This window comes from Labrus bergylta, chromosome 10, assembly GCF_963930695.1.
Source record: "Labrus bergylta chromosome 10, fLabBer1.1, whole genome shotgun sequence".
Classification (NCBI taxonomy): Eukaryota; Metazoa; Chordata; class Actinopteri; order Labriformes; family Labridae; genus Labrus; species Labrus bergylta.
The window spans coordinates 1,772,164-1,796,910 of NC_089204.1; the positions used below are offsets into that span (position 1 = coordinate 1,772,164).

At 38.2% G+C, this 24,747-nt stretch overlaps 2 protein-coding genes across 2 annotated transcripts; one reads left to right on the top strand and one right to left on the bottom strand.

The window, feature by feature from the left end:
* On the top strand, positions 1–16,529 carry edaradd (EDAR-associated death domain). The gene is made up of 6 exons (XM_020647838.3): positions 1–178; positions 8,477–8,535; positions 8,921–8,963; positions 10,658–10,728; positions 13,837–13,885; positions 14,306–16,529. The coding sequence occupies exons 1-6, from the start codon at positions 145–147 to the stop codon at positions 14,692–14,694; spliced, it is 645 nt and encodes a 214-aa protein (XP_020503494.1). The 5' UTR covers positions 1–144; the 3' UTR covers positions 14,695–16,529.
* On the bottom strand, positions 16,272–23,491 carry si:ch211-125o16.4 (neuroblast differentiation-associated protein AHNAK). Its single transcript, XM_065959682.1, has 5 exons — positions 23,377–23,491; positions 21,085–21,163; positions 20,815–20,935; positions 20,529–20,704; positions 16,272–20,052 (listed from the first exon to the last, which is right to left on the bottom strand). Exons 2-5 carry the CDS (start codon positions 21,088–21,090, stop codon positions 16,687–16,689), a joined length of 3,669 nt encoding a protein of 1,222 aa, XP_065815754.1. The 5' UTR covers positions 21,091–21,163; positions 23,377–23,491; the 3' UTR covers positions 16,272–16,686.
* Positions 23,492–24,747: the final 1,256 nt, after the last annotated feature.

A 24,747-nucleotide genomic window follows, 5' to 3' on the forward strand; every position in this document is an offset into this window, starting at 1 on the left:
GCCGCTGCTGGGCTGGCTGTAGCGCTTTGTTTCACCTCACGTTGAAGGATACCTGTCTGTGTTTTCTTTTTCACCTGTTAACATTCACAGCTTCTATCCTATCCGGATCAAATTCACAGTTTGGGGGACGTTACAACTTCAACAATGAGCACTTTGACTGCGTGTAAGAAACCTTTCGGTAAGTCAAATACTGTATTAGTCTGTCTTCATTTAATTTGACAAACTTAGGTTGTTCACATATAATAAATTACAGCGTAATGACTTCCTTAAGAACTGCCTTTTATTCATTTTTTTGGCCTACTCTTACACAAACTATAGTTCAAACTTAACTCCTACATTATTATAGCCTATATACTGTATACACTATGGGTTATTTTATTTAACAGCCTACCTTTTCATAACAGTTAAGTCTCAAAAGTTTTATTGAATCTTAATGAGCATAATTGTCACTTTCAGATCATTATCAGTTGCTTGTCACTGGTTTTGTCTCCGTTAGTTTAAGGGGAAACAAATGTTTCCTTTCCGTTTGAAACTAGCCTACGATACCAAAGTTCCCCTCAATTTATAGATCCCGAACACATTAAAGGCCTTTGGAAAGTCCCATCACCTTTGACCAAGTGATATTTGTTTCCAAATGAATTTATAATGAAGTGATCTTCGTTTGGAAATGAAGACAGTTAATTATAGTTAGTTAAATGTCTGTTAAACAAACAGACCTTTACAGATCAACATGCAATAAATAATAAACCAATAGAATGAAGTATATGTAGCCTACTTTGATTCATTTTTTAAGTTAGCTGTTAAGTGTAGGTTACTTTAACATGGTCTGTGCTGTTGTTGTTGTCAAATATTGTAGGTACAGAAGAGAAAAAATGTTTCCAATGTAAGTTGGATTTTGAGTGAAAGGTGGATTATTGCTCTCTAACCTCTGACACTTTGTTTATTAAAACTTATATAGGATCAAATTATTTATTATTTGAACAAAAATGCTATTTCTATTTTTATATCATGCATTATAACACAGAGCCTTACTTTGGGTTGGCTGTGGTTCAGCTGTTAGAGTCAATCGGTGTCTCAACCGGAAGGTTGGGGGTTTGATCCCCATCTCCTACAGCCACATGTTTGATATTTCCTTGGGCACTTAACCCCAAGTTGCTTCCACTGCTTTCTGGACGGCGTATGAATGTGATTAGTTCTGATGGTCTCTTTACATATCTCTGCCATCAGTGTGAATGGGTGTGATCTACTTATACATCTATCTATCAAAAGACTAGAAAGTGCTACACAAGCTCAAGTCCATTTATGAATCAAGGTTGTCATAACAGGAACTGTTGATGGTGCTACATCAATGTGTTTGAAAAACCCCAATGTCATTCTATTGACACCATGGAAGTGCTCATTTCTTTGGAACCCATCCAGTATCTCTATACACGATGCTGTGTTTTAATTTGTCATGAACGCTGCGTTCAGTTTTTTTCATTGTATACATTCAACCGGCCTACTTACCAAAACCTATAACATCGTCCTTAAATAAACAGTATGGAACTTCTCAAATTAAAAAAAGTCATTTTTAAGGCACAGATAACTTCCAACAGAGAGAATGGTGTCTCCCCCCATGTCCACAGCACAAACCTGGCAGTCAACATGATTATTTGAGTCTTTGTCAGCTTTACATTTGCCAAAGGAGGCAAGTTGTCAAAGGGGTGGGGGACGTGAAACAGCGTTGTTTCACAACAGTGCAGTTGCACAAAGATACTTTTGTAGGGTGCTAGAGCACACACCAAACAAAATTCCTATTGTTACATTTTTTTTTTAAGTGAGTCTTGAATCATGAGTATGGAGGGTATTTACAGGGATTTTAATCAAGATGGCAAATGTGCAGTAGTCAGGATGTATTAATATTGATTCTGCTCCACAATAACCATCAGGCACAAAAACTGCTGTCTCACATCATGATTTCATGGCATGTGCCTTTGTCACAGTCACCCGTCTAGATCATTTTCTTCTGTCCCAAAACCGCCTGTTGTTCCTGCCTATAGGTGCAAAACCCCACCACACACACTCTCTCTGTCTCTGTGATACTGGAGGATAGACATGTGTTCTGTCATATTGTAGTTAAATGACTGTCTGAAACCCTGCAAGTTTACGCTGTAGTTCCCTTCACCCATCACTGAACTCTAATTTATTTTGAGTGTTTTTGTAAGCTTTACAAGGATGTTGAGTTGAAGTTAAAAAGAGGTTGATGCAAAGTTTGAACCAGAGATACAAATTTTCAATTTTAACTTAGATTTATAAATCTTATACTGACATCATATGAAAGGTGAATGCAGCTATGCATAGTAAATTAAATGGAAAGTCTTGTGAATCCTAGATCAGTTGCACCTCACTTGTTCTCAACCTCTTGTACCACATGTGAGCAATAAGAAAAACCACAGCTGCAAAGCTTTGCACACTGACATCTTCACACACATGGGACTTTTTTTTTTTTGAATCTGTGATAGTCATGCTAACGTGCACCTAATGTAATACCTTTGGATTTTAGAAAATGTGTTAACCGTGATACATTTGTATGCTTGTCTTTGGCTGGTAGTAAAGATGTGTTTGGTTTAAAGTTGGTCTTTTATGAATATTGTTCTGGGCTGCACAATGGTTAGCGCTGTCACCTTAAAACACGATGGTTCCTGGTTTAAATTTCCAGTTGGATGGTAGCCTTTCAGTGAGGAGTTTGCATCTTGTCCCAATGCATGCTTCCATGTTCTCTGGCTTAAGCTGGCTACACACTACAAGTTTAAAATTATAACTCATTTAAAAGAGAGACCGTTGGAGACCATATCCATAAGGACAGTTTTAACTGATTTTTAACATTATAGTACTCCAAACACACACACTAGACGATTCAGCCCGGCTGTGGAACCACACACCTGCCGTTTATACTACGATTTCACTTAAACTTACATAATCAGACATGACTTCAAAAGCAAACCAGCTGTGGAGGACGATCAACGAGGTCAGAGGGCTGTCCTGCCATGTATTCAGATTTGCCTGAATACAAAAAAAACAATATGCATGAAATCCCATCTGAGTCATGTTTAGGTGCAGCAATTTACAACGTTTCAGGGTTTTATTCATCTGTAAACACCAGGAACTGTCTCAGCCTGGTCTGAACTACACACCATTTCTTTGATAGAAAGTAGGTCCAATTTAAGTTCTTGAAGCTTGTTTTTGGGAATATCTGGATAACAGATGTAGAAATGTTGCTGAAACAAAGAAAAAAATAAAAGTTGAAACTTTTTTTTTTGATGAACAACAATTTGTCCATCAGTTCTGTAGAACGTCTTCAACTGTTAAGTCTGAATTTAAGTGAATTTATAAAGCACATTTCATACGACAATCATAGACTCAATGTGATTCAAGGTAAAAGATGAACCGAAGCAAGTGTGGCCAGATATAATCGAGTCAACCAGGGTTTGGGATCTTATTGTGACTGGAAGCACAATCACTTCAACCTGGGATTGTTCATCATGGATAATTTATCAATTCAGAGCAATACATGGCAGTCCAATTAAATTAATACTCAATAATAGCAGCAGTCAATGAAAAAACAGCCTTTTAAGGAGTTCCTACCATAAATCTGATTTCATAATGAGGAAACACAAGAGACAGAATAAGAAATAGATTTAAGATTGGTCTTTATATGTAGCTACAAGTATACCAAGAGATTAATTGTATCTGTACATTTAAACTCAATTAAAGGCCAAAAATGAAAGTTATCACTCCACAAATAAACAAACAGATCAACTCCATGGAAGTCAGCCTTTAACCTCACATCTGGATAATGACAGTTCTCTTTGTGTACAGATAAAACAAACTAGAAGCAACTTTTAGAAACTGCCAGGATAGCTCAATCTGCTACTGTTGGTCTTTATGCTAGGCTAAACGAGACACACAGTGATACAATTTGAATAAAGTGTTTTTTAAATTCCAGAAAAATGTGTGTAGTGTACTTCACAAAATGTTGAATCGGGTCAAATAGGATTTTCAGTAAAGAATCCCAAATGCTCTGAGATACTTTATAGTACACTATCATGTAAAAAACTGCATGTCAGGTGTCTGCAGAATGTTTTTTGTAAGGCGTCCATTTTTTGACTTTTACTCTACCAGTCTAATCTTGTACAGCTCACCCACAGTAAAATAGACACTTACCACCCACCCTCAGCTATGTGACACATGTAGCAGAGAGAGTTTGTAAAAGGTGGGTGCTTAATGCTGCTCACACAGTCTAGACTTCACTGCGGTCTGGCTCAGGTAATGTCTTCCATTCACCTCCATTCATGTGCGGAAAGAAGCTCACGATAAGCAAACTGCCCAATGTACAGGCTGCTCAAGAACTGGGCTTTATCCCTCAGGAGACATGGGTGGTCAAAATGCAAAAAAGGTGGGTTCACCTGTGTGGAATTATGGCCCTAAGCTATGTATTATGATGTGGTTTATATTTCTTCTCTTGAACTTTATCCAGAGCATGCAGTTACACGCCCCTGCATTCCCAGAGAGGGAGAAACAATGCTCAACTGATCTGGGCTTCGACTTACACATGATAATTTGGTGACTTGCTGTAGGTCTCAATACTGTATGCACGACAAAAAGAGGGGAATACCACCAAGGTCACAATTTTATTGACTTTTCTGTTTTTCTATATTTCATGTTATTCACTTGTTTTATTAATTGCTCAATTGACTTGATGATGTAAAAGCCATTTGATACTTTTCTTTTCTTTAATTCATTAATTTTGTGAAAAATGCACACACAAAAAACTGGTTTCAACTTTGAATTGTGCTGCTCTCCTTTGTCTCACATACTGTAGGAAACTCAATAGATTTGTGCTTTGGGCTGGTGCTCAAACAAAACAACATAATTAAGAAATCTCTGTGACATTAAAGTGGGTATGTTTGCCATTTTCACCTCAACCATTACTAAAGATAATAACTAGATATTAGTAATAACGATATATGTTATTTCCTGCCCTGAAGTCGTTGTCTTTGCTTGGTTGTACCATTCAACTATTACTGATTTGTCTCCTGAAGAATCATTAGTTGGGATGTTACTATGCACAATTTATATAAAATAGTCTGTCGGTGGGGCAATAGTGGCAGTGGGGCAATAGTGATGCTCACTTTACATAGCAACCTCTGCCATCAGTGTGTGAATGTGTAGGTGTGGCATGTGGTGTAAAGCGCTTTGAGTAATCAGAAGACTAGAAAAGCACTTTACAAGCGGGCCACTTTTGGTAAGCAGATCTGGCGCTGCGGTCCATTTACCATTTACTGGGCTGTAAACATGAATTGTTCTGCTGTTAAAATGGGCATTTCAACACGGTTGTGTATGAGACTTTTGGGCTTTTAGGAACCACAATCAAGTGGACACTCGAGGAACTGCAGTATTTTTGCATTTCCCCATTGGCTTCATTTTCAACACAGGAGGTTGTCCTGCTATAAATAATGGTACTGTCATAGATGAGAAGCAAATATATTTATATTTTAATAATAAGACAAATTAAAAAAGAATAGTAATGCAAAGTTTAAATATGGATATGTCAGTGATGATGTTTTATTCTTCTATTATTGGGTCATTGTGACAAAGTGGACTCCATATGTCACTTTTGTTGTATTTATTTCCAATTATTATAACAGTATAAACCCCCAGTGCAGAAAGGGCCCCCCCCCCTTGTTTCCCCGCCTATTCAGCAATACCACCAAGTCATACAATACCAAGTCACCACAACGTCTGGGGAGAAGCTGCTGACAGTATTACTATATGTATTTCCTTCATATGTGATCTGTATGCCGAGAATACCGCATGGTGTGATGCATTCAAGTACCATGGGAAATTTTGATTTTTTTTCCTGAAATTGGTTCTGTTTCAGTATTATTTTCCTATTTTATGATGATATGTGTACACAACCTGTAGGGAGGATGGTAAGAGATAGATGCTGGTTATCGGGGAGGTCTGCCTCTGTAAATTGAGTTGTCTATGTGCAGTGAGCGAGGAAGGTCAGGAGTAGACCCCAGGTTTTATGCTGTCATGAGTTTATTTATCCTTTTTTTCTTTAAGTTAACAGTTTTCTGTCCACATTTTGTTTTGCATGATGCATCTTGTTGCAGTTGTAAGTAAATGTCCACCAATGGGACACAGAATCATGAGTTTGCCTCCTACTTCACCATGAACCCTCTGACACTACCTCACTGTCAATCTTTCTTTTTATATTGTTTGCTGAAGCCTTGTCCTCAAAACCAGGAACAACTTTGGTAAAAGTGCTAACCTTGATGACCTATAAGCTGTTTGTTTGCACTTAATGACGTTGTTTCCTCTGATGCATGCTGCTTTGGACAAAAGCACAATTGTCTCGGCATGAATCAGTCCTTCCATCCCAGGTCCAATGCTTTCATTAATGCTTATAGGTTTAGTCTCTGAAAGCATTGCACTATTGGATAAATACTCTCCTGTACGCCATCTGCTCTCGGCTTTTTCTACAAATGTATACTCCAGATTTGCTATTTCTTCTTTTTCCATGTCTTTTGGTGACATTTGGAGATATTGATCTTGCTCTGTGTTTTTGTATTATGTGTTTTTAAATGAGTTGGACTAAACTACATTTTGTAAGGCAAATTGGCCCTACTCTGAGGAAATAGTCCACATGGGCACTTCATAGTGCTAAAATAATCAGAAGCTCTGAAAGAAAGTTAGAAAGGAAAAGCTGCATGAAAAGCCATGAAGGACTGATAAAGATGATGTTTCCAGTCAATTAGAATATGCAGATTAAGAGACTGAAAGACCCTTTTATATCTAGTAAACAGTGTGATGTGAAAGATGAAGAAGAAATTGTTCCAGAACAAAATTACCAATAAAATGTCATATTTTATTTTCTGGTAATTCTTGCTTAAAATATGATTTATTCCTCAAGCTGATTTTTATACTTTTTTTATCAGTATTAAATACAATCTCTTTATCCTAACCAGAGTGAAATTAGAAAAAGTCGGCATTATTGTCACCTTAAGGCATTTTTTGTAAATTGTCTGACAATGCCATTGATCTCAATGCAAGTTAGTGTGCCCCAATTTTTTTTTTTACATTTGTGAGGATAATTTAAATTATTACAGAAACAGAAAGATGAAAAATAAAGCTGTCATGTAATATGATTTCAGTATAGGTTTTCCTTTTGATTTCAAACTCATGTTTCTGAGAACTAATGACTGTGTACGATAAAGATGAAACATGGACATTAATTGCATCATATCATGTGCTTCATTTCCCAGTAGTCTTTCATTTCCCTTTTAAATGGATTTCACTGTCTGTTGCCTTATATGATCTCTGCTGTTTAATATAAAAAGTTATTTATACAAATACACATTTTTGTTATGTACAATATCTTATGAAGTGTAGTTATGAATATCCTTGTGGAATTGAATACATAAGTGATATAAATATGTATGTTTTATCATAACTTTAAGAATTACATATGTGTGCCAGTAACCATGAAATATATATTAATTAATGTAATGTAGAAATGTAAAAATCTCCATTTTGCATTGAACATTGGGGTTACAGTATACCGCTGCTAAGTAGTAAGATAAGATACACTTGCTAAGATTTAAGTTTTTTTTTACAGTGTTGGCGTTTTTTCTCTAACCAAACAGTTATAATATATTGCACAATTCAGTGACAAAATACAGTACAGTTTTTTTTTAAGTTATCTTTTAGGACTTTCTCCCTCTATTGGATAGGACAGCTGAAGAGAGACAGGAACATGCTGGGAGGAGAGAGTAGGGGATGACATGCAGCAAAGGGTCGAGGTCAGATTAAAACCCAAAGCCGCAGTGACATTGAATAAAGCCTCTTTACATGGGGCACGCGACATAACCACGAGGCTATCAGCGCTCTCATTGGTTTGTTGCTAATAGTTTTCAACAACAGTGGAGCTCTATTGCACGTAGGGAGATTATATATCAGATCCTTAATAAAACTTTAAATCACAAACATAGGCCGAAATACACAGACATGCACAAACAGGATCCTGTGAACATGCATTAATGGAGAGGTCTCAGAGTGAGGGGGCTGCACACAGTGGGTGCTCCTGAGCTGATGGGGGGGGGGGTTAGGTGCCTCTCTCTCTCTCTCTCTCTCTCTCTCTCTCTCTCTCTCTCTCTCTCTCTCTCTCTCTCTCTCTCTCTCTCTTAAGCTCATTGAATATATTGGCTTCACAGTGACACAGTCTGCAGAGGGTCTGCCTATGATGTGTTGTTACCACCCATGCCCAAACTGCGTCATACTCAGTTGCACGTAGCAGAATATTCTTGTTGGCTGGAGGATGTGGCTTTTCTGTGCCTCTCTGCGGCTGACACTCTGTCCATATATAGAGAGTGGATGACATGAGCATAAAGTCACGACCATGTTACAAACTTCTCCTTTTTTATTGTAACAGACAGACCCAGATCTGAACCCGTGGAGGACACAGACACCACCAGCTTTGTGGCAGAATTTGTAAGTAACTTTTCTTTATTCATTTCTGTTATGTGTTAGTTTAACCATCCAATTGCCTTGACTTGTTTTCAATCCAGTTTGCTTTGTGCTGATTTCTCATTGTTCTTCCTTGGAAAGCAGAGTCTTACAGTAATCTGCTCAGAAATGTACCATAACTGAACACACTATGCTATGATTGCTAGTGCCCAGAGGGCTCATTCAGGAACAGGTTGCGGCAAGCTTTTCCCTGTCTTTGCACACAAGAGAGTCATTTACTTCCATAGCTACAGACTACATCTTAAATGTTGTCTCAGGCTCAAGAACAAAGTGACAGTAAAGCTTTCTTTTTGGCTTTATTCATTTTCCTTTCTAATATGATCTTGTCTACCATATTTCTCGTCCACAGTCTCTGGAGGCCAATTATCCAGTGCAGGTGACAGATCCACATGGTAAATACACAAGCATAACCATAATGGTCCTTTTTTTACAAAGCACATATTGACAAACTGCCACTGGTAAGTTAGTCTATTGGAAAAGACTGAATATCGAATATATTATAATATTGAAGTAGTACACCAGGTTTGGTGTACTATGAAGCAGGATTTGCGATGAATAGGGTAACAACAGGGTTAACTCTTGGTTTACATGGTGCGTTTCAATTCATCTTGGAAATCGGAAATTTAGGGTTGCCGGCCACCCTGAAGTCAGAATTCCGACTTGGCAACTCGAAGAACCTTCAGTTGGCCCGAGTTAAAATCCAACATGGCTGCTACACTGTACACTCTTTTTGTGTAATTAAATCAATCACATCGATTAAAACAAAGGTTCTCCTGAAAGCGTCCATGTTGCTTTTCCAACTTGTTGCTAGCTTGCAACTGGAATGCGGTTAACTCAGGTGTGATGGCATTCCCAGCTCTGAGATCCGAGTTCAAAGGTAAATGGAATGCACCATCAGTACCATGAAGGTAGTGCACTTCGTACTTGGGTAGATCGCCACGGTAACGTATCCTGGACGTCAAGCGGTATTAAACTCTGCCTGCTGGCCCATCAGACTCCTGCTCACAAAGGTGTGAAAGTTCATTTTGAGAGGGGAGGAGGAAGAGAGACAGCAGACACGTCGTCTTCCTCTAATGATATTTTATATAAAATATATGATCAAGAAAGATCTTATTAATGCTTTTCGTTAAAGATATAAGGCAAAGCACAGTACTGACCTACATACAACTTTGAATGGTTTTATTTTTATGTTTTTTTTGTTTGTAAAGCCTGGGAAAAAAGACATAACACGTTGTTTAAGACTGACCTGTGACAGGAGCCAGCAACTTTGTAATGCTATGATATGTAAATGTAAACCACTCCAACTGAATTCTTTGGTGTCTTATAAGCCCATGACGGTTGGGCACTTTGTGTGCATGAAACACAAAATAAATTAAATCATCAAATCATCATATATACAGTTGTATACTGAAGGTCTGGGCTGCAGCTGAAGTATAAAGTCTTAAACTGTCATACACAGGACAAGCAAACATTTAAGAAAGGAAGAAACCAGAGGAGCTATCTCCAGATCTGTTGTGCACTCATGATCATAAAGTTGGGTTCTTCCTGCTGCTGTGGTGATTTTAGTGTGGATTAAGTGTTTAACTAAGATTTTCTATTTCGCTCTGAGGTTGTAAAATATGCAGTCTGCTGACAGCAGATCTTGTTAATGATGGTGATATGAAGGTTATATAAAGCTAACAACGCCCCTTCTATGTGAATACACTCAATGAAACTCTGGGTTTACTTACCAGATTGATAACCACTTAATGTGATCTCCTTTGTTAGGGTAAGTGAAGCCTGATAACCAAAAGATACTCTGTTGAACTCGCTGTGTACTACAGGCCATATGGAGGAAGTAAAATAGAAAAATGCTCATAAGATGGACAGATATTAGATATAGTTTTAATTCAATTTTATTGAAATGTTGCTTTAGTGTATATCCTTTATGTATATAAAGGTCACAGAAATTAGGGCCTGTCTATATTTATATCATGAATTCACCCTAACCCTAACGGACCTAGTTCTCTTTTGTAAATAATTTTTTTTCAAGCATTTCTGTAAATGATGAATGTCAAGGTTTTCATGAGTAATGTGTCTCCAACAGATGCCGTGACTCTTCACTTGAGCTCGATGCCCTCTGGATTCCTGAGCCCCTCGTCAGACAGAATAAGACAGGTCAGTATTAATCAAGTGGAAACATCTGCTGTTGTTGAAAAAAGTTTCTCGAGTGACCACTTGAGGCTGGCTACAAAAGCCACCTGTCAGTCAACTCGTTGAGTTGACTGACAGGTGGGCACATTGAGGCTGTAGTCCTGGAAGGAGCGCCACCTCTTTACCTGCTGCCAGACTGATCAGAAGTGAGGTTGAGATACCACACCAGCGTTGGGCTTCACAATGCTTCTTCAGACACAAGTTGGTGTTGTGGACTACGTCTGTATATTAATGCATTTGGTGCATGTGCGCACATGCAACATGTCTTTGACTGATTTTCACTTCTAACCACCTTTGTCACAGTTCCACCACAAAGACTAACAGAATGTTGTTAAATACGTAGGTGCCTAGAAGTTTAGGTTCAGTTCCACATCTGTCCACAGTCTACCTCACCTACTCATTCTACCTCTGTCTGACACAAGTCACCTAGGTAAATGTTCAATCTTTAACCACAAACTGTTCCATATGCAGGATGCAAGCTCGATAAACTTTAACCAACTTTCATTTGGAAACTATGGGACAACAGTAAACGCTGAAATGTAGTTTATCAATATAACATATGGAGGGAAGTCATACACCTGGTATACTGAAGCATGATTGTTAGCTGTGTCGTTATATTTATCCAAAGTCTGCACAAGATCTTACAGTGAAATCAGCTAAAGGTAATTCCAGAATAAGTTAGGCTGTAAAGTGTATTGATGTAAGCAGTAGGGCTCCTTCTAACTTGAGTGACTATTGAAGAAAAATGAGGGGAAGAAGGCGGCTATTAGTTAAAAGCAGAATCCAAAGAAATGTACCTTAGTACACCTGTGTAGCTCATTAGAAGAAGAAAAATAAAATAGGACAAACCCTTGTTTAACTCATTTATCAAAACGACCTGTGTCCAATAACAACATTTACAACCACACTTTCAGGGTACTTCTCACTACCACTTAGCGTGCCAGCATTTGTTTCTCCTCCACTATTGTTTTTGACGAAGATGATATCAGACAATCCTGCCCCTTCTTGATTTCAAAGGTCATAGTTCAGTTTAAAATGATGCACATCCCTTTACAAATATTCATGGGCAGCATTTTAGTAATCTACCAAAAATATGACGTTACAATTGAATCAGCCGTCACTTTCATTACTAAATGTACCCTGTTACAGATCTGGATCCAGGTGATTATTAAAGAAATTATTGAAACTGCCTCAATCGTACTATTATACTTTGGCAGAGATACACAGAGAGTACTTTCCAATTCTAGCTATGAATCAACAGGATGTGGTTTTGCCCCACTGAACTGAAAGATGCAGCTAATAACAGAGCAGGAACACAGACAGCAGTAAGAGCGCTCATGTCACTCCCTGTCAATGAGCAAATGAGACAACACTTTACTAAGCAATTAACAATTAACAATAAAAGAGCTAGATGTGGGAATTAAAAAATGATAATTTGCCCTTTCCAGCCAAAGTGATCATCACTGGAAAAATGAATTCATCCCTCCAGGGGTAGGGTCTTGATCTCTGTCTGGCCTTGATGTGCTGCTGTCTGCAATGTTGCTTTTGTTGAAACATGTTCAATTTGCATGCATCCAGATTTTTAGGTTGCAACTCTCATAAGAGATAACGTACACCTGCAACAGTTATACTAAAAGTCAGACAAGTAGAAGAGAAGAAAAGTGAAGGAAGTGAACGGCAAAGAGGAAAATAGATGGGTATGTTTTTTGTTTTTTTTAAAGGCTAGATTAGAAAGAATTTAGAAATAAAGATAGATTTCTGAATATTGTGCTCTATATGTTGTGGTAATACCACCATATAACAATACAATAAACAAATATACATAAACTCATGTCAAATATTTTATGTAATATTTTTTACATGACATGTTCTCAATCTCAATCAGTTAGAGTAAAACCCATCAAGTCAGTACAATTAACTGAACACAATTGGATACACTAAAATGTAAATTGTAATCTTAGTTACATTCTTTGTGATGTTTATTAAACATGCAATAATAAATAAATACTGCATAACCCTTTAGTGCATGCATTCACTGTTGGGAGCCATGCTTTAGATGACAGCTGATATAAATTCATGAGTAACTTTTATTCTGTTGCTGTGCTACAATTACGGCTCCAATGGTAGCTATTTGGCTCCGTCATTCCAACACTTCTGTCAAGACTGAAAACCGATATTACTTAGATTGCTAAAGATGTTCTCATAAGCCTTGGCAGTAATTGACTTTTACCGCTTATGATTTTAATTGTAAGGATTCTAACACTGAAACAAGAGATTGTAAAATAGTAAACATAATAATGGATTTGAAGTGTCTAAAGTGTTTTGTTTGATAACGACGACTTATAAGATGGTTTCTATACTGATTAGAGCTCTCAAGAACTGCCCTCAATGTTGTGCTTTGCCTCTGGTCACTTCCTGTCAGCACCTGTGTGTCCAATCAGACTCAAAGCTGATCGTTTGCTCTTATTGACATTGTTCCCTATTTTTTAGATCCTTGCTTGTGTTGTACTTACTCTCTGATGTACGTCGCTTTGGATAAAAGCGTATGATAAGTGAATTGTAGAATTGTAGAATTGTAAAAATGTCAATTCTGGTTCATGTTTTTTTTTGGGGGGGTGAAAAAAAAAAAAACAGATAATCGAAAAAGACCAAGAACTTAGAGTTTTCTGTTGTATCTTTCATCACTAGAAGTTCACTGATTGACAGTGTGAAGTTTTAAAGGTAGAGCAGGCGCCCCACGAACAGAAGCACGTTTCTTGTTCGACTGAACTCTGGCTCAACTCCTGACCTGGACCTCTAGGTGCATGTTATCCACCATCCCTCCTTCCCACATTTACCATCTCTTCAGCTGTCCAATAAAGGAAAAATGACTCTTACACAAAAAATATGATTGATTTATAATCAACCTAATTTGGGTGTAAATCATGAATCGTGGTGGAGAGTGGTGACTGTTTATTACTGACTGATCCTGACTCCATATTACAGGCATGTTTGTGGAGTTTTGGCATTTAAATGAAAATGACTGACATAGAGGGATTCTGTAAGTAATAGTTGTGTTTTTCTGTGTTAAAGCCAGTTGAAGATGTCGAAGAATGCACCTGCCCAACTTCAATTTCACCAGGTATGTCAATTCTTCCAGCAGTATATAAAATGCCTTTGTAATGATAATCAGTGTTTCCCTTACCATTATATTAGGGGGGCAGCCGCCACCCCCCTTGAAGGTCAAGGTAATAAAAAAATAATAAAAAAATTATAGACTTATTTTTGGGCTTTTTGTGCCTTTATTGTAGAGATGGGATCGTGGATAGAGTCGGAAATCAGGTAAAGAAGTCATTTAGGATACCTTTCCGATAGAAAAGGACAGCTGTCATTAAAAAAAACCCATGAACACCAAGATTAGTGTTTATGTCGGCGTCCCTCTGCCTGCACCGCACTGATTTACTTTCTAAAAGCCTAAAAGATATACTGTCATTTGCAATGTACTCATTGTCTTGAGCAAACTTCTTCTTTGTCCATCTTCTTTGTCCATATCTGAGCTCAGACTTCCCCAAAGAACTGCAGATGCTAAACAGCCCGTGTGAAAAGTGCTGCTGCCCAGCACCTCCTCCGAAGATCAGCGACCTCATGAATGACAAAGACCTCCTGGACTTACTGCGGCTCAAACTGGATCCAAACCACTGCACCGTCAAAAACTGGAAGAACTTTGCAAGTCGATGGGGAATGAGCTATGATGAACTGACTCTGCTGGAGCACCGGACGCAGGGCTCCTTGTCCCACAGCCCCACCCAGGAGTTCCTGCTGCGCTACAACCAGAAAACAGTCACTGAGCTCACTGAACTTTGCCGTATTTACCAACGCATTGACGTGCTGCGACTGCTACAGAGCTGGATAGAGAAGGTGTGGCCATCACGCTGGCAAGAGACTCATTAACCAGTTTGACTTTTTACATATTTATCCAGTCTCTGTTTTTTATATTGTCAGGGTTGTACTTGTTAGGGGTATTTTCTTCTTCAAAACGTAGATATTCTTTTATAGATTTGTCTAGTAGAAACTGTAGAAATTCATCTTTAGGATAACTTCCTGAAATGAACGTCAGCATCACTGAGTTTCAGGTACCAGTGATATTACAGACTTTAGAGCACTTACATGACTTACAACTTATGAATAGTAGGGCGTCTTTAAGATTTAAAGCCACGCTAACAGTGTGATTTTAAGTTGAGGAGTGTTGATTCTTTTTTGAGTTCTATCTTTGTGGTGGTCTGATTGTTGGTCCATCACACTGGTTGAATGGAAATGTCTTAACAACCAGTTGATAGTTTGCCCTGAAATTTTTGACACATTCATGGTTCATGCTCGCCAGTCTCTACAAACAATAATGGTTTCTGGACATTTCTTCTAGCTGGACTTAACATTTGTGGTTTTAAGGGAAATATCTCAACAGACGTTTAATAAATTACCAAACATTTGGTTGTAAAAAAAAAAGTAAACTCAGTGATTCTCTGATTTGTTTTCATCAGGGCCATGAACTGGTCCAAATTACGACACATACATTGAATATTTCCCTATTTATCCTCAGCCGCACTTTAATTACTAATAAGCAATGTTAGAATGACACATAATAACATGCTTATGATGGGGAATATCACTGACATTCAGCATGCTAAGCATGCGCAGGTTAGCATTGATGACGTTCACATTCTTGTACGCTAATGTTACAATTTAACCTCAAAAAGCCACTCACTTTACCATAGTCTAGTTTTGTGAATTTGCTTTCAACTGTATACATCTGCAAAACAAGTAAAGCACAAATGAATGGGGGAAAAAAATCGTTTTCATAAATATTTGGTTTATTTCTTTAAAAATACTCATGGTCAGCAGGATTTATGTCCCCGCCTTTGAGTAATTATTGCATGGCTTTTTCATTTACTGTTGCTCTTGTATCTTTGTGATAAATATCAGAGCAGGGAGAGTTAGACCAAGAAGAGAAACAATCATGTCATTCATTGATTTCCCTTTTATATGTCAAACCAAATATCATATTTCTTGAATTTTGAAAACAAAACATTTGAACAGTTGATTTTTACTGCTCCCATCAATGTTATTTGGGAAACCTTGATGATACGTTTTTGGTAACGTTTGTATTATATTTTTTATTGTACTTGTTTTCTAATTATGAAATAAACACATTGAACTGTGCAAAAATTGTAATTTTTAAAGGAAATTCAGGGTCAACATTAGCGTTAAGGACCTCAATCTGTCATACACTTTGACAAAAAGCTGTTTTTTGGTCAGGACTCTTATGAAATGTTCACCATATTTATTTAATTTATTGGAAAAACATAACCTTATGCTATGAATTTAAATAATTATGGATCTGTAAGTTAAAGTGTTGTTAAGCCTCTCATTCCGTTTAATTTAGTCATTAAAGTTAGACACAAACAACCAGTTATTATTTGAATACCTCGCTTTTATAGTTGTAAAGAAAGACAAGTGTATTTAAGATTCCATTATATTATTAGATATTTATTGAACAAAAACACTCACTCACACAGTTCACTTATCTTACAAAATGTTTAGGTAAATAGAAGCTTTTCTGGGAATCCTTTACAGCTCAGTGTTATCACAATCAATACTGAGGCAGGTATTTAAAAAGTAACATACTTGCAAATCATACATTTTCAGAAAGAAATCTTGTATAAATAACAGGAATATACACATGGTTTATAAAACAAGTATCATTGTTAGGCTACTGAAAATTATTACACGAAAGATACTGTAGCTGGCATTGTCTGCAGAAAATAAATTGGCAAGTGTAAATGAACAGTAAACGTTTCTCCTAATGTTCACAAACCAATGTTTAGTTACATGTATTTACAATGATTCTTTACTCAAGCTTTACATGTCAAGTAAGCCTTGCAGGAATCAGTCAGCACCTGAATCCTTGATATTTAGGCCGAGCATATTGGAGAGACTCAATGACAATTTGTCATTTTCATCAGATGTCGAAATTTGAGGGGATACAGCGTCTGGCTTTTCTACTTTGAAAGTGCCTCCCCTCACCAAAGAGGAATCTGTTCCTTCTGTGGAGGCCTTGACATCAAGACTTGGGGCAGTAAACTTCAGATCAACAGTATTCTTTGCTTCAGTTGGTGAGACGTTAGTGGATGGTAATTTTTCCTTCGCCATTTTTAATCTCTCCAGAATGTCAATTTTCTCTCCCGATTTTGATGTTGTGTTTAGTATTGGCAGGCGGACTCCTTTGCTGAGGACATAATCCTTTGGCTCTGTCTCAAGTTTTGGTAAGCCTAGGGTTTCACCAATATCTAAAGTGTCGTCAATGCTGTTTCTGGGCAGTTTGTGGAATTTGAATGCAGGAATTTCTACGTCAGCATTTGAGGCGCCAGTTTCAAATTCAACATCATTTCCCTCCTCATCACCTGAAACAGACTTTCGTCCAAATTTAAAGGGCCATTTCAGCTTACTTTTTGGAGATTCCTTAATAGCAGCATCTGCTTCAGCTGTGATACCCAGGTTAGGTTTGTTGAGGTTAGCATCCACTTCCAGACCAGAGACACTGACATCAGGTGGACTGATTCCTCCTTCAACACTGGGAGCTTTGAGCTTCAAATCAGGAGAGAGGTCAAGGTTTCCAGTTGCATCAATCTCTGGAGCCTTTACATTGTTTCCTGGAAAGTTAATCTTGGGAAACTTGAAATGTGGAAATTTGGACTTTTCAATGTTGGCATCTACATTTGGAGCTTTCACATCTAATTTGGCTCCTCCGAAATCACCATCTAGCTTTGGTCCACTTAGGTCAACTGTAGGAGCCAAGTCGACATTAGCTGTAGGAGTGTCAATGTTTACCTGTGGTGCCCCTACTCCCGACTTGACTGAAGTATCTGATAGTCCGAATTTTGGAAGCTTCAAATTTGGCATTTTAAAGTCTCCAAGACCGGAATCAACATCCAGATCTGGTGTTTTCAACTGTGCATCAGGTCCTTTAAGGTCTACTTTAGGCATGGTGATGTCACCCTTTGGTAAAGTGATATTAGAGTTGGGGGCCTTAAGGTCTGTGTTGAGATCAGCATTCAGATTTAAATTTGGAGCACTGAGATCTCCTTTAATTGTGGGGGCTGAAAGATTGAAATCAGGTGCTTTGACATCAGCTTTTGGCAATTTAAAATTAGGATCAGAAACAGAGACATTGGGAGTCTTTAGTTCTGCATTAGGTAATTCAGCCTTTGGTCCTCCTATGTTAAATTTTGGCAGGTCAATGCCAAAATCAGGGGCATCAAAACCGCCTTTGATTTTTGGCTTAGACAGGGAGAGATCTGGTGTCTTTAGGTCTACATTTGGTGCATCCAGGTCAATTTTAGGCGAGTCAAGATTAATGTTGGGTGTGTCTAAATTTGCATCCAACTCAGGACCCTTGACTTTGGGTCCTTTAAATTTTGGTAGTTTCATTTTAGGAAACTTTAGTTTACCATCTGGCGAGTCAAGTTTGAGATCTGGACTATCAACTTCCATATTTGGACCTTTAATACCGGCTTTGGGTAGGGTGACATCAAAGTCTGGTCCCTCAAATCCACCGTCAACTTTTGGTGCTGAAAGGTTGATATCTGGTGCCTTGAGGTCTAAATTTGGTGCACTCATATCAGCATCAATGTCAGCCTTTGGACCCCTCAGTGTGCCAAATGTAGGTTTTTTGAACCATTTAAATAATCCAGACGGAGCTTCAACATCTGGAGCATCGATCTTTGGGGCTTCTAGGTCAGCACTTGGTAACTTTAGATTTAAATCTGGAGCATTTATCTCACCATCAATCTTTGGAGCTTGGAGACTCAAGTCAGGAGCAGAGATATCAGCATCCAGATCCACATCTGGACCATTAACCTTAGGACCTGACAGTCCCCACTTTGGCTTTTTGAGACTGAACCATTTGGGGGTCCCGGACGGAGTGTCAATATCTACATTTGGTGCGTTAACATCAACGTTCGGTCCATCAAGGGACAAAGGAGGGACACTGAGGTCTGGTGCTTTCGCATCATAATCAATATCAACGTCTGGGGTTTTTACCTTTGGCCCAGAGAGCAAAAACTTGGGCCTTTTGAGTGTTGGGAACTTGATTTTGCCTGAGGGAGCATCAAGGTCAGCGTCTGGTACATTAACGTCAACATCAGCTTTGGGCAAATTCAGACCAACACCTGGTGTGCTAAACTCACCATCAAGTTTTGGAACAGAGAGATCACCATCTGCACCAAGATTCAGATCTGCTTTTGGACCGTGAAGTCTGGGTTTCTTTAACTTATGAAACCAGTTGAATTTGCCGGATGGAGCCTCTACATCTAGATCAGCACCTTTGAGGTCAGCATCAGGCATATTAATATCTGGGGTACTAATTCCCCCCTTCATTTTTGGAGCCAAGAGATCAACATCTGGTGCATTGACATTTGCATCTAAGTCCAGATCAGGTTTTGAACCATGCCATTTGGGTTTCTTAAATTTCCAAGTCCTGAATTTACCTGACGGAGCGTCAATGTCAAGATTAGGGGTTTGAACATTCACATCAGGGCCTTTAATGTCCGCTTTGGGCAGGTTAACATTTACATCTGGTGGACTCAAATCCCCATCGATCTTTGGTGTTGAGAGGCTGGCACTAGGTGTGTGCAGTTCAGCATTTAAGTCAGCATCTGGACCTTTAAGCTTGGGGAATTTCCAGTTTTGATGAGGCCATTTAATTTTTCCTGAGGGTGCATCGAGATCAGCATTTGGGGCTTTCAGATTTATATCAGGGGTTTTCAGATCCACTTCTGGGCCTGAAAGAGAGAGGTCAGGTGCCTCTAGATTTCCATTGATTGTCCCTCCTGGAAGATCTGCCTCTGCTTTTGGGGTTTTGAACCTCGGCATATTGAAGTGTGGCATTGTGAATTTTGGGGGCTTGTATTTCGCATTGCCTGTTTTGATGTCTGGTTTTTCAATGTCAATAGAGGGACTGGTAGTGTCTATCTTGGGGGTTGAGACACTGAAATCAGGTGCTTTTAGAGTGCCATCTAGGTCTCCTTTTACATCTGGTCCAGTCAGACCTAGGGAGGGCATGGAGAACTTGGTCCCAGCATTGGCTGAAGGCTTGTTTAGACTGAAACTGGGGATGTCTCCATTGAGAGTGGGACCACTCATATCACCCCCCAAACCCTGCCCAGAATTTACATTTCCACTCAGGCCATTAAGGGAAAAAGCAGGTGCCTCAGAATTTGCATTCAGTGACAGATCCTTCTTTAGGTTGAGCATCTGTTGGTGATAAATTCATAAAAAAAGTAGGTTAACATCTATTAGCGAAGATCTCGTCTCGATCTTTTATAACTTGCTTATTATCAACACTGTGAAAGATGATTGTTGTTTCTATTCATATGATTTTTGACAATGAAATATATTAATACAATTTGATTTGGTAACATTTTGATAAATAAAGCCAGGCAACTAGCTTTTATTTTGTATGCCTGATCTGAAACCGTCTGTGAGCCCTAGCAGGTTAAGGACTAGAACTCACTTAGAATGAAGAAATGTACCCCATAAAAACTGTTCACTGCACAAATTCAATGACAAATTCAAATTGACCTCCATGTCACTGGAAGGTAGACAGGAATCTAATCTCAAAGCATTTTAAACTCCAATCTCAAAACAATTTCATTTATAAACACATCAATCTGCATAGAAATAAAGATGCCCCGGAAAGTTTTTAAAATTGTCTGAACCACCCCCTGTACCTCTGAAGGGTCTCCAAGACCTAATCCCAAGGAGCCAAGGCCAGCACTTGTGTTCAGATCCTTCTTTGTGAGAACTTTCATGTTTTTATCATATGGCTCCAGGACCTTCAGGATGTTCAGCACTTCATCTTTGTTGAGGTGATCTAGGTGAATAGTGGCTGCAACAATCTCATCACCTAAAAAAGTAGAAACCACTCTTCAGAAGTAATATATTGTGCATCTTTTCCATAAATGCAACATGGGTAATGTAACATTAGTGATTTAATTTTCACTGTTCTTTCTTTACCTGTTTGCAGGCCACTCTTTGCTGCAACCCTGTCATCTGTGATTCCTTTAATGACAACTCCCTCTCCGGTGTCGTCCAGGATGAGGCTGTCTGATATACTTCTTCTCTGCATGTCCAGGCTCTGTTAATTATTTGCAATGGTTAAAAAAAAACATAATTGTTCCACCTTCCCTTTTGCACTTTGCTCTTGTGTTTCATTCCATATTTCAAACTCATATATGGATCATAAAGCTTCACACATCATTTGTACGTTTATTTTTTTATATTTACCATCATTTCTCAGTTTGATTTACATCCACATATCCAGCAGTAAAAAAAAGCCTGGAAACTCGAATCACCACAAAGATATCTGCAAAACATCAGAGAAAGGCAACATTAGTCATACATGATAATGATAAACAGTATCTTAAACTATTTTAATACAAACATTTTGTACCTATTGAAGATAGGAACTTAACACATTATTTAATGTTTAGTTGTTTTTTTTAATAAGGCAATTCCTTATTGACCCCAGATGAGCACACACCCTCGGACATGTTGGCATGAGGGAAAAGTAGAATAAGCACCGTCAGAAGTTAGAGTTTAAAACAGTATCACCTGAAGATCTTGATGATAGATACTAGAATAATTTGCATCAGCTGTCTAAAGACCTAACGGGGATGGGGTCAATGTATCCCTGCCTGTCCTTGGAGTTCTTCACCTGCCTTCAGCAACCCTTTCATTTTCTATGGGAGAAACAACGGCGCCCACGCACCGTATGACATCACACCTTAGGAATTCAAAGCTTCTGCCAGGTTTGTTCAGGGGAATGCATGCATCTAAACCAGTTGGTTTGGATGCATTCTGACAGACATACTAGCAAGCACAGCACCCTCACTCATACGCAGCCCTTCCCTCAACCACACCCCAACATCATCACATGTTCACAAAATGTAATACACTTGCAGAAAAGTTGCAAAAGTAATGACAGAGCAGGCCACAAGTTTAGCGATGCAACGTTGCAAATAAAAAGTTCTCAAGAAAAGTAAGTCAGGGAAATCTGAACTGTCCACTTATGTAATGAAAACATGATGCTACAAGCTAACACCCAGTAGTGTTAATGCAACAGTCATAAATAGGCGCTGCCTTTGAAGCTAATTAGGTTTTTAAGTAGACAAGCAACCCAGCAGTCCTAACTTTTTTTAAATGGTTGTGACTAAGAGATTGACAACTTGGCACATGTAAAGTGTTAAGTAACATGGTGTATGCTTTTTTTCAGGGGATATGGAGAGTAAGATCTTAAAAAACTCAAACCACTGTGGGTGTCCAATTACTATTGTTACATATTGTACATATGTGTTATGTGAACATGTATGTGTGTGTATTGTATATATGTATATATATATGTGTGTGTGTGTGTGTGTGTGTGTATATATATACATATATATGTGTGTGTCTGTATATATATATATATATATATATATATGTGTGTGTGTGTGTGTGTGTGTGTGTATGTGTTTATGTAGGCCTATGTGTGTAATTGTTATCGCTTTGTTTGTTCTCTTAAGGTCCCTTGTGTAAGCCTGTTGGCTTCTTGACCTCTCCTGACACACCTTTTAAATGTTTGTAATCCTACATGATGTATTCTTACATAAATAAATAAAAGGTAATTACGCCGATGTTCTTAACGGGTGTACCCTCTTAAGTAGGGCGGCAGCATCAGCAGGGCGTGAGCCAGATGACAGCAGAGATTGGTATGTCCCAGTTAGGACAACACCAAATCCCAATGACAACCATATTTATTAGTAATAATAGGCGTAAAATAAATACACAGTACATTTATTAACCTACAGTTTGTTTAGTGTTTTTTTAATCGCTCGTCCTCAATGCAATAAGGAGGAATCCATTTCTGATTAATGAGATTTTCTGCTTTGCAACTGGGACATGACGCATCAAAACTCCATGTTCAGAACCTCACCTCGTGATCAACATTGGCAATCACTACAAGACAATATGATATTATTATACATTTCAAGCATGTCAACTTGGAACTTTAAACTTTAAAACTAAAGGATCCCTTAAAATCTGGTGTACAACTTTGCACAACATCTCAGGTTATTTATTTATTATTTATTTACGACACTCATCAGGTTTCTTTGATCCTCAAAACAAGGTTTTCTGAAGAAATGCCACAACCTCAACAAAATACCAGTATATGTATAAATTGTATCACATTATATTCATAATGCACAAGCTTTCTTCATGTGGGCTAAATTTGCTGAACATTCCTGTTTAAAAAAAACTCCCTTTTGCACTATTTAAGACGAGAGAAAAATATGAATTCAGGCTGTGCAATATGTCGCATTGAAGGCAGCGAGCAGGGTTGAACTGCTAGTCTTAAGAACGATGATTTTAAATGTATTTTAAATATGTAAAATAAATAATTTTTTGCTTTATGTGGGCTGAATTGTATGACAACCTAGTTTTCAACAACACATTTTTAGTATTTTCCTCCCATATAATCTTATGATACCGTTTCTTATTAAGCAAAAAGAGGCTTTAGATAAAGTGTGGTGGACTCACCGTTTGCTCCTGCTGGTGACACCTCCAGCTAACCAAGCAGAGATGTTTCCTCTTCACTGTATCACTGCTGCTCTGTCAGGCACAACGTGTTGTCTTAGCCAGTTAAATGCCTATATCTCAAAGCTAGCCTGGAAAACAGGTTAGGCCGCATCAGCACCGCCTCTCATAGCGCCCCCTTTTTCCCTTAGAAGACACCCACACATACGCACACACACACACACACACACACACACACCTACACACACGCCTTGACTTAGAACTATGTCGCAGAGAGTGACTTGGAGGCCTTTCGGCAGCCGAAACCTGACTAGAGAGCATGAGAGAGTTATACACCACTCCTTAACTGGACAAACCAGGTTTACAAAGAAACAAACTCGTAGCAACAATGTCTCACACATAAACACTTCACACTTCATTCCTCTTCCATTTTGACATTGTTCTGTTCAGTTTAGTGATCATGACACTGTTTTTGCATTATTTTAGGCCTTTAAATTAGATGTTGTTTTAATGTACACCATAAGAAAATGATTTTTTACTGGTGTTTTTAAAGAATATATTGAGGTACTTGTTCATATTCATTTTAGTACATGTTGAAAATGAAGTTGCAGAGTTTCTTGTCTGTTTTACTGATTTGATCATTGTTGTTAAAGTAGACTTCGACTCTTATTACCACACTACTATTTAACAACAATAAAAGCAGACATAGTAATCATGTTTTATGTGTCTAACCCCTCATATTCATACCATTGTGACATTGATGTCACCCAAATGTTGCACTCTACATTTTCAGTATCTGTTGAAATAGTAAGAAATGTGATAATCCTGCTTTCTATTCATTGCTGGAGTTGTAGAGGTCGGTGATTTGGTACTGAAGTGTGTTATAGTAATAGTTGTTCTTAATATTTTTGCTCCCTTGTGTTTGTTAAATGACCAATTAAAAGGGAGTTGAAGTAGAAGAGTTAGTAGAACTGCTCTAATGGATTGCATAATGTTATGGCTGACTTTTGTATCTCACATTGAGAAGCTGTGATTTAATAAAAAATGCAAACATTTAGGGTTAAAACTGAGTGTTGCAAACGTAATGATTGGTAAATTTATATTTTTTATTTACATTTTTAATTATGTATGATCCATTCTATCACGGTGTGGAATCTTAAAGAATGCTACTCAGTGTTTGAATTGGTGTCTCTTAAAATGATCTAAATAAACTTAAACAAAGTCCTTGGGCAAGACACTGAACCCCAAATTGCTCCCTCTGCTCGCCAGCGGTGTGATTGGATTAATCAATACTGATGGGCACTTTACATAGTAGCCTCTGCCATGTAGTATGAATAGGTGAATGTGACATGTTGTGTCAAAGTGCTTTGAGTA